This window comes from Lontra canadensis, unplaced genomic scaffold, assembly GCF_010015895.1.
Source record: "Lontra canadensis isolate GAN:19392208 unplaced genomic scaffold, GSC_riverotter_1.0 scaffold6, whole genome shotgun sequence".
Lineage (NCBI taxonomy): Eukaryota > Metazoa > Chordata > Mammalia > Carnivora > Mustelidae > Lontra > Lontra canadensis.
Genome location: NW_022631000.1, coordinates 22,990,639 through 23,008,955, shown reverse-complemented (window position 1 = coordinate 23,008,955; position 18,317 = coordinate 22,990,639). Strand labels below are relative to the sequence as shown.

General features: G+C 40.5%; 1 protein-coding gene across 2 annotated transcripts in view; it reads left to right on the top strand.

The window, feature by feature from the left end:
- The window catches only part of SLC9A9 (solute carrier family 9 member A9), a 538,337-nt gene that overhangs the window by 408,496 nt on the left and 111,524 nt on the right, over positions 1-18,317 (top strand). For both annotated transcript variants that reach the window (XM_032852421.1, XM_032852422.1), the window contains exon 13: positions 16,454-16,505. In XM_032852421.1, coding sequence (XP_032708312.1) covers positions 16,454-16,505 — 52 coding nt within the window. The remainder of the gene's footprint in view (positions 1-16,453; positions 16,506-18,317) is intronic.

Genomic DNA, 18,317 nt, shown 5'->3' with positions numbered 1-18,317 from the left:
ATAGCAAACCATGGTTTCATAAATATTATTTAAGATAAACTAAACTTATAAAATATCAGTTGACCAGAACTTCCAAAATGGAAATAGGCTTCACATAATTTGTCCAGACAAGCCACTAAACAAATAAACTAACCAGAAAATGGTAACATCAGCTTGCCCTGGGAGTGGGAGAGGGGGCTAATTATAATCCAGAATTGTTACAATAAATATAATATATATCTATAATGTCCAGTTTTGACAAAATATTATGAAACATGGAAAGAAACAGGATAGTGTGACCCTTTTACAGAAAAACAACAAACACAAACAAGGAATAAAACTGCATTTGGTAGCCTAGATAAAGGCAACAAAGACTTCAAAGGAGCTATTATAAATATTTTCAAACAACTAACTGTAACCACATTTAATAATTAAAGTATGATGACAATGACTTATCAAATAGGGAATGTCAATAAGGAGATAAAAATTAGATTAAAAAACAGAAATTCTGAAGTTGAAAACTACAATAGCTGAAATGGAAAATTCAAATCTGGCTCAACTATAGATTTGAGCTAGAAGAAGATGGAATTAGTGAATTTGATGATAGGTCTTTAGAAATTATTCAATCTGACAAACTAACAGAAAAAAAGGAAAAATGAACAGATCTTCCTAGACACTGCTAAGCCCATGTATGTAACATGCAACATGCATGTATGTAATGAGAACACCAGAAGGAGAGGAAAGAAAGGAGGGGAAAAAATTCAAGAAGTAGTGACTGAAATTTTCCCAGATATGATGAAAAACATTAATCTAATACATTAATACATCCAAGTTCAATGAACGCCAAGTTCAATGAACTACAAAATGTAGTCATATCTAAACATATCACAGTAAAAATGTTGAAAGTCAAAGAGAAAGTCTTGAAGGTAATAAAGAAAAATGATTTATCATATAGAAGAGAATTCTAATAACATGAGTAACAGCTAACTTCTTATCAGAAACAATGGAGTCCAAATGATAGTAGATAACATATTTGAAGTGCTTAAAAAAACAAAAACAAAAACTGTTAGCTAAGAATACTACAACCAGCAAAAGAATCTTTTTTTTTTTAAGATTTTATTTATTTATTTGACAGAGAGAGATCACAAGTAGGCAGAGAGGCAAGCAGAGAGAGAGAGGAGGAAGCACGCTCCCTGCTGAGCAGAGAGCACGATGCGGGACTCGATCCCAGGACCCTGAGATCATGACCCGAGACAAAGGCAGAGGCTCAATCCACTCAGCCACCCAGGTGTTCCCAGCAAAAGAATCTTTTAAAACTGAAGAACACATAAAGGTACTCTAAAATAAACAAAGACAGAATGTGTAGCTAGCAGACCTGCCTAGAAAAATTCTAAAGGAATTCTTTGTTGAAAGGAATTGACATTAGACTATAATTTAATGCATATGAAAAACAATAAATGCTAGTAAAGAAAAATATGCATTAACTGTAAAAAACGGCATAATCACATACTTCCTTTCTCTTCTTTTTGTAATTAATTTAAAAACAAGATAAAGCAATATTTATAAAATTCAGTTGTGAGGCCTATAGCATATAGAGATAAATATTTGACAATAACAATACAAAGAGGAAGGAGGAAATGAAGCTACATATAGCAAGCAAGGGAGTGACATGAGATGGTAACTTGAGTCCAAGGAAGAAATGAAAAGTACCAAAAATAGTAAATAAGAAGATTAATATGGGGCACCAGGGTGGCTCAGTTGGTTAAGCATTTGCCTCTGGTTCAGATCATGATCCCAGGGTCCTGGAATCAAGTCCCAAATCAGGGTCCCTGCTCAGTGGGGAGTCTGTTTCCGCCCTGTGACCCTGCCCCCCTGCTCTCTCTCTCTCTCCCTCTCTCTTAAGTAAATAAATAAAATATTTTTTTAAAAGAAGATTAATATTAAAACTTTATAAATATCTTTTTCTGGTTTCTTCTTAGTTTCTTAAAAATATGATTGTGTAAACCAACAATTATAACACTGTATCATTGTGTTTGTAACATATTTAGATGTGATATGTATTACATTAATAGGAAGGGGAAGAGAATAGAATGGTGCAAATTTTCTACATCTCACTGGAATTAATGCAGTATTATTCTGAAATAGAGTCTGATAAATTAAGATGTATACTATAATCCCTAGAGCAACCACTAAGAAAGTAACTAAAAAATGTATTTTAAAAGCCATTAGAAGAATTAAAAAAGAACATTGGAATTATCCATTTCACACAAAAGAAAGCAGTAAGGGAAGAACAGAGGAATAAAAAACACACGAGATGTATAGAAAACAAATAGTAAAATGGTAGAAGTAAATCTGACTATATTAATAACAACATTACATGTGAATGAACTAAACCATGTAATCAAAAGACAGAGATCATCAGACTGGATTTAACAAACAAAACTAAGATCCAACTAGGTACAGAGATACAAATAGGCTAAAAGGTGAAAGATGGAAAAAGATATACCATGAAAACAGTAACTGTAAGAGAATAGGAATAGCATACTAATAGCAGACAAAATGAACTGTGACACACACACATTACTAAAGACCCTTTTATAATGATAAATAGGGTCAGAGCATCAGAAATATATTAATAGTTATAGGCATATGTTCATAATAAGAAACCCCCAAATACATGAAGCAAAACTGACAAAATGGAAGAAAGAAAAGTTTAAGGGAACTATTGAAGAAATATGGTAAAAATGGCTTTCAGTTATGTAAAAAATCACAATGGTGTTATGTGAATTATCAGAATTTGAGAAATACCATATCACACTGCACTATAGCCATATTGCTTTCAAATTTCAAATTTACTGTGTATTGATACGTGCCAGCATTTGGGGAATAAGTATCTTCTACCACTTTCCATATTTTAATCTTTCCTTCTAAAAGTTCATTCTCACTGAAGTGATTAAAGAAGGTTTCATAGTGTCCCTCATGCTTACTCACTTGTTTATTTCAGGTGAGCAGCATACAAAGTTGAAAGGAAACAACTTAAATTTAAAAACTGGTTAAAGTCTGGCTTCTATTACTTACTACCTAATAACTTCTGCCAAGTAATCCTTACCAAGTAATATTTATGGATTTTAGCATTTTCATTTTTAAACTGATGTGGTAGGATGGCATGGTCTGAGGTCCCTTACACTTGTAGTTCTGAGCCTGGAATGAACTGTTTTCACCACCCTCGCTATTAGGAAGGTCAGCAGGATCCAGATTGCTCCGTCTGAGCTAGTGAGCTCCAAATTACCACTTCACTAGGGTACAATTTCAGTTTCTAGAAAGACTTCTGAGAATGCTTAACATTTCTACAGAATTCAGTAGTGTAGTTTGGAGCACTTTAATAAAGCACAGTTGCTGTTGGGTATAGTTAAGTGGATTCTGTTCCAGACACTTTCATTCCTCCTGTTTAGGTCCTACAGTGTCTTACGGTATGATTTGCACTCCTCACATCTGCAACTGGCAGATGCCACAAGTTATATATAAATTCCCTGTGAGAATGTGATCCTGCCTCGGGCTTGAAGCAATGTATATCAAATGAGCATGAATATTCAGGCACCCGAGAGAAACAGTAAGGAAAACAAAACAAAACAAACACCACTGTAACTTTAAGTCTGGAAACAAAGCTCTGCTTAAGATTTATTATATCCAGGAGTTCCATAAGAAATTTCAAATGCCTATGAACTTGAAGTTCCCAGTTCAAGTGAGCCCTTTCTGTAGCTGCATGCTTACAGATGTGAAACTCTCTGTATCCAGGAGGGAAACAAGTAGCACACCCAAACTGAGTTATTTAAAGGAAATTAATAAAGGGAATATTTACAAAGATACAGACTGGTTTTAGAAAACCAGTGAGGGGGGGCGCCTGGGTGGTTCAGTGGGTTAAGCCTCTGCCTTCGGCTCAGGTAATGATCTCAGGGTCCTGGGATGGAGCCCTACATCAGGCTCTCAGCTCAGAGGGGAACCTGCTTCCTACCCAGTCCCCAACCTGCCTCTCTGCCTAATTGTGATCTCTGTCTGTCAAATAAATAAATAAAATATAAAAAGAAAGAAAGAAAGAAAGAAAGAAAGAAAGAAAGAAAGAAAGAAAGAAAGAAAGAAAGAAAGAAAGAAAGAAAAAGGAAGGAAGGAAGGAAGAAAGAAAACCAGTGAGGGATAGTGTCGTACACCAGGGCCAGAATAGTTACCCCTCTGTACTCAAAACAGCAGGGAGAAGTATTAACCAGAACCCAGAGAGAGAAGCTGTAGAAACAAGAGTGCCAATTCCAGGCTGAAGCTTTGGGAGAGGGACACAGACAACCATGGTGACCTGTCAGGGAGGGAGACTGAGGAATAAATATCCTGTCTTTGCTCTCTTGCCTCCTTCTAATATCCTGCCATCAGTTCCCTTCAGCCAAAACCGATCCAAAGTTAGAGGGCAGGAGAATGCAGTCAGTGCTATCCCACTGGTGAGCATCCTGGAGCCCAGAACAACATGGGGAAGGAGGGAGAATGGATCTAGAGTTGCGAATGGAAAAAGTCATGCAATTCCCAAAGATCCCAGGGTGAGGCAACAAAAACAATTGTGAGGTTATCTCACCCAAGGTCAGGGTGAGGGTGAGGGAAACATAGCACCTTAGATGCAAAATCGACAGTCTCAGGATCAGGCAAATGCTTAGCACTTGCATAGCCCATGGGGACAGGGTGCCTCGCTTACCTCACCCAGCCCCAGCTCTGGTCTCACCTAGAGATCTGGGGTTGTATGCCATAGAATTAAGAACCAGAATGTATTATCTCTTAATCTGTAAGCAGTAAAAGAACATTTTGGTAAAAGATTTGAAAATATCTCTTTGGGCTTATCCCCCAAGGAAGAGGCAGATAATACACTACTCCTATGTCCAGACGCTGGTGTGCTTAATGGTCTGGCATTGTGATTGAGCACTGGATTTTGATTACTTTGTGTGGATGTGTCATTGATTCCACCTGCACTTTTTTTCACATCTTAACATTTCTAAAGTTAGGATGTGTCTTATACTGAATGGTGTCAGAAATACAATTAGCACATGCTTCTTCTTAGAAATAAATAAAGTAATAGTGTGCTTTATAATTGATGGCACCTTTGATACACTTTGAGGATGTATCTGGTTTAACACATCTTTATAACTATCAAAATATCTAGCATGTAATAATGGTCATGGTATATCTTGGATTTTATGAATGAATGAAAGAAATCAATAAAGCAGGGAATCAATGAAACAGTCCACCCGTCCCAGCTGATATATCTTTTTAGGGCTTAGATAGAGTGGTGTCAGGAAAAACATCAGTTCATATCAATAGTTGTTTAAGCTGTCATGATATTCTGGAATGATAGACTGAAAAAGCCTGAATGTTGCATTTGCCATGAGCATTCACTTAACTCTCATTATTTCATTTTCTGCCAAATTGATGCTAATTCTGTTCCCATGCTGTGCACTTTCTACAATCTTCGTGGTAATTTGAAAACCTGTTTTATGGCAGATTTTTACCCAGGACTTTCATCTTCCTCTTTTTCATCAGCTCTAAGACAATTTCTTCCCCATGGCATTTTCATAAATTCTTGCCTCACATCCCTGATTTTAACCCTTTAATTGTGAAATCAAAGTGCAGTTTTTCAATGTAATTCTAACAGTAACCATGAACTCTTTTACTTTTTGAAGTTTAAACATTTAATTTCATTTTAACACAGTCCTAAATGCAAGCCTGTGCCTCAACCTCATCATAATAGCAGCTGGTTTGGTCAGAGAAAAACATTATTTTTCTAGTGACTTACTTTAATCCCTCTCAGCAAGAAACTAAATTTATTTTCTTCTCTTTTGATGAGTCATGCAATAGCAGCTTCCTAGCTTACCCATTATCTCTACCTGTCAATTTCCCTTTTTAAATTAAGATATTTATTCATTTTTAGCAAAAACCAAGATAATGTCATATTAAGACCAATATTTCTGATTTAACTTCTCTGGGAATAAGCAAAGAGTGTTTTTACTGAAAAAGTTAACAGGTGTATATCACACAGTTGGATACTAATTATTAATAGCATCACATGGCCTTCTAAAGTTGTAAGCACCCCAAAGGAGAATAAGGTTGCAGTTGTTTATGAAGGTTAATAGAGAACAGTCTACTTGCAAATGTGGGCTGAAATAATGGTTTGGGCAATCATTCTTTATCCTAAAGCTGTCTTAATTTGTATTTTAGTGATTTATTAGTATTGATGAAACAATCTTCTTTTTCATGTTTTAAGTATACAGTGCCAATAATTATCTGCCATCTATAGAATTTGGGTTATAGAGAGCCAGAAGCAAAAGATTTACAGGTGAGAAATTATTGCGTAACCTTGTTGCAAGTGCTTTTTAATGGCTGATTTACAGAAATGGATTCTAAATCTCTTTTTTTATTTTTATTACTAAAATGCATAGTGTTACAAGGGTAACTTCAGATCTTCTTCCCAAACTCCATATGCTTTAGGTAATACATGAATATTACCTAGTGCACGCTCTAACACTCTATAAGCCCTCAGTATATGTTAGCTGCTACTGTTATAATTTTACATCTCCGACTGGCTTTTTACCCTCTGCCTGCCCTACTTCAGTGTCCTCTCTTAAAACCTTGGTGTCCTTCTGCCCTTGGGATTTTGTTCTCACCTCTTCCCATTCTCAGGAATAAATTTGATCCACTTCTACCATGTGTGTATATAAGACTGAATATTAGCTCTCCCAAGTTTTTGCCTTTAGGTCTAGTCTTCAATGAGGAATGAAGAGCTTTAGCTCATGCTAAGGAAATTTAGGCACTAGATATTATAGAAGGTCATGATTTGGGGAGGTAGCCTTCTCAAAACATCTTGTAAATCACCTGCCCTCCTAACAAGTCAAGTTGCTTTGGGATGAAGAGCTCAGAACCAACCATTGAAACTGCACCCTTCTCATCACTTGTGCTGTAGGTAAACACCCATCAGTTTTGCAAAGTTTTGTTGTTCTTCTCTTAGGATTACTTCCAGGACATCACCCATATAAATGTCTGCTGGTCATCATTTACTTTTGCTGAGTCACTTTTTCTCTTGCATGGTTGCATAGAGAATTTCATGCTTCCCTAAATGTATGTTCTATTGTCAGAAGTATGTATCCCTTCATTGTCAGAGTTCATTCTTGATTTCTGTAGATGATTTCTCATGGAGAGAATATGTTCCTCATATCCAAAGAACACATTCCCATCCAAGCTCCTTCCCACTGAAGCCCAAGCACATCAAAGAATAGCAATGTAAAGACTTGCCCTGAAATGGCACTTCAGATCGGCATTGTACACCAAGCGTGGCCTTTAATGGAGAGCTGGGAATAGGCCACAGTTACACCTGGAGTTCTTAATAGCTTGGGATGGTTTGGAGTGAGAGAAGAAGATGCACTTCTGGTGGTGTCATTTGAGCCTGTTTGACTGTGAAGTAACCACAATAGTTTCCAGGTTTTAAGTTTTCCACTTCTCATTCAGACCTCTGACAGTCTGGGATTTATTTTCAACCACTTTTAGTTTCACATCAGCATAGAAAAGCAGACTCCTACAACAACCTTATATTCAGTCATAAAATGTCTTGTTACTCTCTCATAGAACATCTTCACTTTGACATGGAGAAGATGCCCCACATGGAAACACACTAGAATTTAAACAAGCTCATCCACTTGAAAGGACAGCTTTTCTGGGGAATGTGCACTTGGCTCTGATAAATCCCTAATTGCCCAGGGAGGGCACCCTGAGTGCAGCCTCAGGGAAGAAAGCCCACATAATTTGATAAGCTATTGCATCTATCTTCCCACTAAAGGATGTTTGTGTGCTCGTGGCTTAGGTCAAAACAAATTAGTCTGAGTATTCAGTCTAAATCCAGTTTCTGATCGACTGTTATCTGCAGCCTGAAATTAGCTTACATCTTGGCAGAACTAAGTACTCCAAATTCAGAGGAAGTCTTGCCAAACTTAAAAAACAGGATGTAGGTCTGTATCTGTCTGTGACATGTACTTGTTTATTGGTGTTTATTTTTCAAAGAACATAATGTTTTCAGCCTACTTATATGTTCCCAAATGTATTTCTAAATTGTCAGACGTTATAAACACTGGCCCCACAGCTCATCCACACATCCAGAGCATACCTACTCGAATCAGTCTTTGCACTGTGAATAAGCCAGGATCACAAGGAACGCCTCCTTTAAGATCAGGTGTGGAAGGGTAAAACATAACTCTTTTTCTTTTCAAGATTTTATTCATTTATTAACTCATTTATTTATTTATTTACGAGAGAGAGAGAGAGAGAGAGAGAGCGAGAGCATGTGTGCAAGCTGGGGCAGAGGCAAAAGGGGGGAGGAAAAGAATCTCAAGCGGACTCCACACTGAGTGTGGAGCCTGGTGGAGGGCTCGATCCCACAACCTGATATCATGAACTGTGCTGAAACCAAGGGTCAGACGCTTAACTGACGAAGCCACCCAGGCGTCCCTAAAACAGAACTCGTATGCTGGAGATAGTCACAGCTAAGTCTTCATTCAGGAGGCCTACAGAGCAAAGACAACAACATCAACAACTGCCTGAGCAAGAAGAGCAGCTACCACCTCTAAGCACTTTCGAGATAAAGTCCTGTGCTGAGCCCTTTGAGTGCGTTACCCACAGTCACCCCTGGAATAGTTACTATTCATATTCCATTTTATGGAAAAGGAAACTGAGGCACAGCTTATTGCCTGCAGTTACACAAGTACATGATGGGACTAGCTGTTTAGGGTATCTAACCCCTGATGATTATACTTTTGCCCCTTATGAGCTGTTAGCTGGTATTTTCAGTAAACTGTGTCAGCAAAAATTTAGATACGAGACCCTTCTTTACTCTTGTCACCCTGATAGTGTCCCACCCATAATCTCTGGGAGAGAGAAAAAAAAAAAAAAGTCATGTGGGCAACCTCTGGACCCAAGGACAGGAATGCCACATGGACCCGTGATCCAGTTAATTTCAGTCTGGTAATCAGACATGTCCAGGAGAGCATTCAGGAAACCGGCGGATAACAGTGTGTCCATGCACTTGTGGAGACCCAGAGTGGCAGCCCTGCTCTCAGCAGTATCCCCAGACGTGTATCTTACTCTTCTGAGGGGTTCGCAGTCATATCACATGTTTCCTGCCCCCCAGTTGTGGAACTTCCTGTTCTTTCTTCACTTCACGGCACATATGTCATCTCACTTTCCAAATTTAAAATCAGAGTTGCCTCTCAGTACCTATTAACCTTTATGCTCTAAAGCCAGTCTTCCGACAGAAGTGTAAAATCATCTATCCAGTTGCACCAAGAGACTCACTGTCACATGTCTGATACAATCCCTCATCCTTTGCCTGAAAGCAAGCAAGAAATGGGGGGAAGACTGTTATTTTTCCTGATACTGAGCCCACATTGATGACAGCTGACTATCTTGCATGTGGTTCTGTCCCGCATAGTGCATATTAATCCAAAAGAAAATTTTCTACATCTATTGCCACAACCTTCTTTCAGAAAATGTTCATCTCTTTCCAAGGTTATAATAAACTCTCCTGAACCCCTTTCCTACCAACCTTTCTGTAAATAAGAGTCCCAAACTGTCTTCTAATGCCAAACATGACACACCCTTCTCTAGCTTCCATTAACATTCCCAGTCCACTGACCTTGACCTTGAAATATCCATTATACCTCCCTTATTCCTTGGACTTTACCATTTGGTCTCAAGCTCCACTTCAGAGAGCAAATAGCCAAAACTCCAGAGGAGAAGAGGCTATTTTTCTTGAGCTGATAAGAATGTATAAACAATGAATGCTGGAACACTGAAAAGAAGTAAAATAAAATAAAATGGATTAAAGAAGAATGTATAGAGCTAACCTTGCTTCACTCAAAATAAATATGCTCAGACCTACTAACCCTGAGCTAGTTTCATTTTTCTAACAGGATGCATACCTCAGGGAAAATTCACACACATACTTCTCCTATAATATGGTTAATGGCAGGGGTGAATGGTTCTGGTCCTGAGTGGAAATTCAGAAACATTTTAGAACTTTCCTCTCCTTCACTTCACAGTCTGTCGTGCATCACCACCACCCTTCCAAGTATACGTCTGTCAGATCAATTTCTTCTCTACCACCTCTGTCTTCCTTTAGATTCCAATGGGCCCTTGGATAGACTATCATAGTAGTCTACTAAATGACCTTCATGCTTCCAATTTCTTAATATCACAATTTTGCCACCAGTGATTTTTCTAGAACATGAATCTTATTATTTCAACCCCAATTGCCTGTAAGAAACAAACAAACAAAAAGCAAAACAAAACAGAAAACAAAACACTTCTTCTAAGCATAGCATTTAAGGGCCTTTATAATTTATCCTCAAATTACTTTCTGACCTCACCCAAAATAAGTCTGCCCACCTCATCATGCATAACCTTCACAGTCTAGCCACACAACATTATTTACCATGTCTTAAACCTCCTTGGTACTTTTCAACTTCTATGCCTTTGCCCATGCTGTGCCTTCAGCCTGGAGTGCCCTCTCCCAAATTCTTTTTCACTTACCATTAAACTTAACCTTGCTGTTGCATTGGTCCAAGCCTGTCAATAGTGATGCTGTGGGCTAGGAATGCCTGAGACACACATCTGATTGTATTACTCATAGAGAGATCCCACAGATATTTTCCCCAGCAGGGCCAATGTTGTGGCTGGACCAGCCTTTGTGGTTTTCATCATGATTACAAGATGCCCACACTTCAGCAGAAACCATCAGGGAACTTCGAAGGAATAAGATTTATTACTCACACGTCCTGGCATGCTTCAGGCAACATAGCAAGGTTGTACATAGAAAAAGAGAAAGAGCATGTACCTAGGGTTCTGTCTTTATTAGTATCCAAGGTGGAGTACATAGGCTTTCACTTGTTCACTGTTGAGTGACTAATATAAAGCATAGGAGCAGGAATTAGGGCATGGGAAATCAGAAGTGGGATCACCAGAGTGGTCAGTTATCTAGGAAAGAGGAAACTATGAATGGGACAGCTTAATTTCTTGTCTGGTGGTTTAACTGGTAACTGTATCATACAACTGGTAGTATGTTTATTCAAGATGAACGTATTTTTGAAATGGATGTTTCAGCAAACAAAAGCTTAATGTCGGGCATTACACAACAGTCACTTTACAATACACTACTCCTCTGTGAAATGTATCCAACCTCTCTACAGCCCACCTTGGTTGGCCTATCTGTTGATGTGTTCAAATAAGTATGTGCAATATTTATCTCGCCATACGCTAGCTCTTTGTTTCCAGTGTTTGTCTCCCTATTAGGTCTTGGGCCATTGAGGACAGGAATCATGTCATTGACCTTTACATCCTAGCATATGTAATTTAGAAAAGAATCTACTCTTGGCTTTAACCTATATTATATTCACCATTCAATGGAGGATACACCAATTTTTTTCCTTTTTTCCCCTCTTTTTAAAGATCTTATTTATTTATTTGAGAGAGAGAGCACGAGCCAGGGGAAGGGGGAGAGGGAGAGGGAGAAGCAGACTCCCTGCTGTGCAGGGAGCCCAAAGGTGGGCTGGTAGTGGTTAGGTGGGATTTGGTCCCAGGAACCTGGGATCATGACCTGAGCCAAAGGCAGACGCTTAACCAACTGAACCACCCAGGCACACCCAATTTTTCCTAATAATAATAACAACAACAAGAACAATAAGAACGTCAGCAAATATTTCGTGAGAGTTTTATAGGTGGCAGCCAATATTTTACACACTTTATATGTATAAACTTATTTTATTCTTATATTAGCCCATAATGTAGATATATACTTATCCCCACTCATTACTGAGAAAACAGAGGTTTAGAAAGGTTCAGTAATTTGTGCCAAAGTTACAAATCCAGTAAATGATAGAAATGAGATTTGAACTCACACAGCCTGGCTCCATGGTCCCAGCTCTTAACTATTCTGCTGCGTTGAAATAGTGAAATGAACTGAGGAGAATTTTTTCATTTACTTTAGTTCATTTTCTTATTTCTTCCAAAAAAGATTTAAAATGTTTGAATGATTAATTAGATTAACTTTGGTCATGCACAAGCTCCACGAATATTTCTCGAGTGATATGGGATGGGGGTAGTGAGGTAACAGGTTTGGGCTCCCGGGTGATGTTCTCATAGCGACACAATAGACCCCAAACCTCTGAGGGTGTCTTGCACGCTCCTCCGTTGTCCTGCTGTATGTATATGCTCCATATCTAGTCACTTTTCCCTTACTGAAAGTGTCATTTTTCACACTAAACACAAGTCTTAGAGAAAATGGTTTCTCCTCCCCCACCACCCAGCCCTTGTCAGCAAGGGGCTCAAAAGAAGCAAAATTGCACCTAGGACTATTGGGATTCACACAATAAGACTGAGCCCTAGTAATATTTCACTGCCTTTCTTGAGGTGCTAGGTGATAAGGATCAGAATGGATTTTGTTGACTCTAATGGGAAAAGTGAGCCTTTTGTTAGTTACTCACCTTGCTTCTCCTGGAAGAAAAACGCACCTTTGGAGCATTCTTTTCGGCCATGATTGGATATGGAAGCATCCTGAGATTTCAATATGTCTAATAAAACTCACGAAAGAATGGAGGCGCGATAGGAGGGGAGATGCATTATGGTAGCACGGAGATGAGTTTTGCTCTGCAAATGGAGCTGGATGCTCATTGTAAATGAGGAACCCGGAGTGAGATGTTTGAGAGCACAGCTGGGAATATGTGAGAAGCTCACTTTCATTTTCATTTGAATACAGTAGAGGCAGCACTCAACTTGCTTAAAATTAAAAGGTACATCAGGAATGCAAAACATGGTATAAAAGTTTAACTAGTCTTTTTAGTTGCTTTTTAATCTCGTACTCGTTCTTTATTTCTCTATATCTTTATAAATGTTTTGGGGGCTGTGCCGGTGTTCATCCATCCACCCCCAGCCTCCCTTTCCTGAAGTCACTCACGCCTTTCCCATCATTTAACCGCCACCAGCACCTTCTTTATAATCACGCAGTGTTTCCTTTCCGCCTGCTTCTCCCTGCTCTCCTTCTGCTCCGCTCTACCCCTACCCTCTCTTCCCCTTGCTCTTCAGACACCCTCCTTTCCTTCTCCATTGCCCTCTTACTCCACCAGTCTACCAGGAAATTTGAAATAAACTCCAATCTGGGAAGTTTGGCCCTCTTTAGATAGAAATGATGTTTCACTCTGAAATCCCTGACGTGCCCCTGCCACTGACAAGGCTTAGCCGTAGGTAATCCAATACAGTCAAGGATCCTCCGTTGCAGAACTGGGGACTAGGAGGGCTGATCTTGAACTGAGTGAGCAGTGAGCCTAGCAGTGAGTACTGCCCCCAATGATTTTTTTTAAGTCTTGATAATAATAAAAACCATAACATGGGCAATAGCTGCTAACATTTTCTGAGACCTTACTAGGTACCAGGTCCTAAGCTATCACTTTTATAAGTATTTTCTCATGTAAAACTCACCACCACCCTGGAGAGCATGTTCTGTTATTATCATCATTGTCCTAATGAGAACGGAGCACAGCGAGTGAGCAGCTCACACAGCAGTGAGAGGCTCTTAAGAGCTGGGTTTCCCTGAAGCTTCAACACACAGGGCAGTTGTGAGTGCTGGGATTCCAGCTAGGGCTGGTAAATCATGAAGAGCACTGGCTTGGCCTGCATGGCTGCATATAACCAGACCGGCGAACATAGGCTAGGCCAGAGTTGTCGTAGCTAGATCCCGGGGATCACAGGTGCCATGGAGTTGGGTCTGGGAACAGAGAACAGAGTTAGTGGTACAGAGCTATGCCCAGTCCAAGTCAGTGAAAACATTACGTGTTGGGGGATCTGAACCAAAGTAGGGCAATAAGATGGACAGTCCATGGTGTTGATCAGAAGGGGAGGGACAGTAGCAGAAAGTTCAGGAAAGGAGGTGGTTCCTCAGACATACTCACTGGTGACCACGCTGGAATTTGGAGGCGGGGGGGATTCAGTCAAAGAGAGAGGCATTGGCAGATCTGGGTAAAGCCACAGCTCCGGGATTGTATTGCGTAGTAGGTCTCAGAAATAAGGACAGGTCTAGTTAGCAACCCTGGGGCATTTTGTCCAGATCAGACGAGCAGAAAGCGTGGCTTAAAGCCACAGGAAGGGTGCTAAGGAGCCTTGGATGTCACCTAAGGAGGCTGGACTCCATCCCATATACACTGGTGACCTCTCACCAGGGCGCTGCTGTAAATACACTAGGCACCACAAGCTGTGGGATGTCGTGTCTTCTTTCCATTAATCTCTCGAAACCCATAGTGTGTAAATGATCTCTTATACCTAAAGGTGAGTGGATTCAAGGTCAACCCTCACAGAATGTCACTTTCACACTGTGACTGACCTGCTTAACCCTGGGGATGCCGTGTGAATGTGCCGTGCGTGCTTGTATCAGTTCGTGTATCACAATAGAGACAAGGTAGATCTTTCTCCCAGAGCCCACGGTAGCTGGCGTGGGGAAGTAGGACAGAGAGTGGGGCCGAGAATACCAGTGTTTTACTTGTAAGCCCTTCTATAACATTTCAGTTTCATTGTTTTGTTGTGTATGTATATATGTGTGTATTATAAACTTGAAAAAAGACATTAAATATGACTATCAGGTCATCAATCCTGTACTAAATAAAAAAGTAGGAGGGAGCACAGAGACAGTCTGCCAACATATTGTTGTAGGCAGGAAATCCGGGCAATCCAACTGGCAGATATAAGAACTTTAAAAAGAGAAAGAACAGTAGCCAGGGACCATTTAATGTGGGCCTAAAGAGGCTCATCTAGAGCTTAGACATCATTGTAACACTGCGAGTGTTGGGTTAATCTGGTCAGTGGCGACGCCGAGACCTCCAGTTAAGATCCGAGTATCCCCACCACTCTCTGTTTAAGGAAGCAGGGAGCCAGGGAATATAATTCAGCAAGATTTTCATCCAAAGAAGCTAAAATCACAAGAGAGAGAAAGCATTGTTCTTATGCGCTTTTCCTTCGTAGCATGGAAATGACCATAAATTTTTTAGGTTTTTCTAATTCGACCTGCCAAACTACGTGCTCTGGGAGGGCAGGAACCATGTCTGTTTTGCTCACCCAGCTGCCCCAGGACGGAAATTACTTCGATGGAGTTTCTCTTTCCTCAAGCCACTTGAGATGCTTGTCTGCTCGAGGCCAAGAAAGACTATGGGCCTGGTCCCAGGAGCAGACCCTAAGCTTCCATGAAGTGGGAGGAGGTATTCTTGCTCCCAGTGGAGCGTCATTTTTTAGGCTTCTGAGGTACCCTTTGCTGAGTCCCACATAAAACTGAAGAACTTAATCCGTTGCCGTAATTCCTCTGCTCCATCTGGCTGCTGGAATAATTGAAACTAGAAAGGTCTGCTTTGGTTGCTGCTGGAAAGGAAAGCTCAAATTTTCATGGAAAACCTCAGTACTACCTCAAACCTTAAATGCTGGGTTGCTTGGAAAATTCAATTTCTGTTCCCCCCAGTATTCTAGACAGGGAACCTGAAAAAGTGCCTAAACAGAAGTGGCAGTGGGAACTTCAGGACCCTTAGTTCCACTCACAGCCTACACAGGTGCCAAGGAGCCCTCTGGGGAGGGGGGCAGAGAGAAGGGGGATCTGGGCTTACCCAGAAATAAGGGCTCCTAGGCTCCCAGCATCAGCCACATCAGCCACAGCAGAGCCTTGAACGTGGCCCAGCGTCAAGAGAGAGGGGTGTCTCCACACTGGTGGAGCCTGGGCTCCAGGCCCTCTGCACCGCAGTGCCACTGCCTGGACCCACCAAGGGACTCCAGGCTTTAACTCATCCCTACTCTTTCTCCCCCACCCCTCCTCTCCTCCCTCTCTCTCTCCTCCTCTAGCCCTCCAATCTCAGCGACCCCTCACCTGCTCCTCTCTTCCTGGACTTCTCTCTCTCGTCTCCCCACCCTTCTCCCTGCACTGCCTCCTTCCTCCCTTCTGGCTTTGGGAGGCCAATGCCTAATCCATTAGGCCACAGGGGGACTCTCTGCTCTCTCTTTGTCTCTTTCCTCACCCCTCCTTTGCTCTCCTCCCTGACCCCTCTCCCTCCCTCCATCCTTTCCCCTTCCTTCTCTCCCTCTGACTTCAAATAGATCAAATAGCTCTTTCTGCTCTAAGAAAATCAAAGGTTAGTCCCCACCAGAGGTTCTTCTCAGTTCCACACACAGTGTCATGAGCTGTGCTGCGGCCCAGCTGCACAAGCTCTTATTCCGACATAAGTCCATTTGAGGTTCTTTTGATTCAGGGAGAGGTAAGATGGTTTTCTGCCAAATCTTTCCTCTGATTTGTGTCATATTTGGCTCAGGCATTCAGTCATGCAAAACTGTCTCACCTCCTCTGCAGCAAGGCCCTTAACCAGTTTTCTGATTTCCTTAACAGAGTTGGTGTGGACCTGGATGAAGATCTGAAGGCGGAGCCTACCTCACCCCAGGCAAGTCAAAGAGGCCAATTCATAGAGTATAGAGATAGGAGATGTTCTGTTCCATGGAATGTTTCACGCTTGTCCAGCACGTGGCCAAGGGGCTCAACCTGAAGGGGGCTGTCTGCACTGAGAAAACACAACTGATGACTATAAAATACCTGGGAATTTAGGGTATCAATAACCTTTGTATCACCTTTAGAATGCTTAAAATCAGCATGCCCCTGCACCTTCTCTGTGGCAACAGGAAGCTGGAAACCCTCCAGTGTAGAAGCAAGAGCATGGGTCATGGAATGAGGTAGCCTGGAGTTCAAATCCCTGCCCAGAGACTTGTTAGCTAGACAATCTCAGTAAAATTTATTCAGTGATACCCAATGCATGTTGGGCACACAACAAATGGACCTGTTTCTCCCACATGGCTTCTCATTAATCAGGCCTAGGTGTATAGAAATATTGAAACATTAAAAATTTGCAAAAGCACAGAGAAACTGTCTAGGTGATCCATTCCTAACTGAGCTGAGCAACCGTTATCTGCAGAGATCTGAAAATCCTTGGGGAAATTTGTTCAGAAAGATGTGCTGTTCCCTCGAGTACGGCAAGTATATTCTCCAAACTCTGAAGCTGACATCCCAGTAGAATCTGCCATTGACAATTTTGCATTGGCCGTTTTTAACTCAGTACTTAAACTGTGTGGGAATGTTGCACCTTTTGTTGAAACTGTAAGTGGATGGACACGATAGAAAAATATCATAAATAAGTCATGTTGCTTAATGACTCGTGTTATGATCACACCTGGATTGAAAGAAGATCGATGTCTCTTTTATTCCGTGATTTTTTTTTCCGTAAATGCCATCAGTGAGGCACAGCTGGTGAGTTCTGCTGGGCAAAATGCAAGTACTTTTCTGGTTTACATAGACATAAAGAAGGAAGGACCCTGTGTGCTATAAAAAGGACTGAAAAATTAAGTTGGTGATGATCCTGGCTTATTGCACTTTGATTTTTTTTTTTTTTTTTTTTTTTTTTTTTTTTGTAACGTGTTTGTGTTGCAAGGCCAGGCTGGTGCTGTATTCACAGACTTCTAGCCCAGGAAACACACCTACCTGCAGGAGTGTGCACAGCAGGGGTGCCAGCACACTGGGATTGGGGCCAGCTTGGTGACCTCAGAAAGGAGATCAAAGCCCATCTCCTTATCCTAGTGGGCTGTAATGAGTAGTTAGGAAGGTCTGGTGGTGGCAGATTTTTGAAAAGCATTTTCAGCTCATATAGGTCAACTAATCCATTCTCCTACCTTCAAGCAAAACTTTTATCTAAATTCTATCTTTCTGTTCCCTCTTTTTCTTTAAAAGAAAGGAGATAGAATAAGAAAATTCATCAAAGAAAATTCTTCATCTTTCTCTAGCTGCCTAATATTTTTAAATCACATATAATTATTGGAAAGATTGCCTACTGGACTAACTCCTTCCTTTTCCAATTTAAACATTTCATTTCAGCTCCTTCACATCATTGTTAATTCAGTAATAACTCCTACCTAAAGATATTTAAACCAGTAGAAAGTTTTTTTTCTGTTAGAGAAATGAGATAGTGCCACGAGGTACAGAGAAAACTACATTGTATTTTTATCTTGGGCAGATATTTTATGCCTTTGAGTCTCAGTTTCCCTGTCTGTAAAATGTGAATGATAATAATGTCTACTTCTCCTGGTTGGTTGACAATCAAGTGAAAATATATTTATGAAAACTGTTAACTTAATTAATTTAGTTAAACCCGTCTCATCCTATGAAGGACTTGTGGCAGCTTACACATATAATAAAATAATAGTAAATA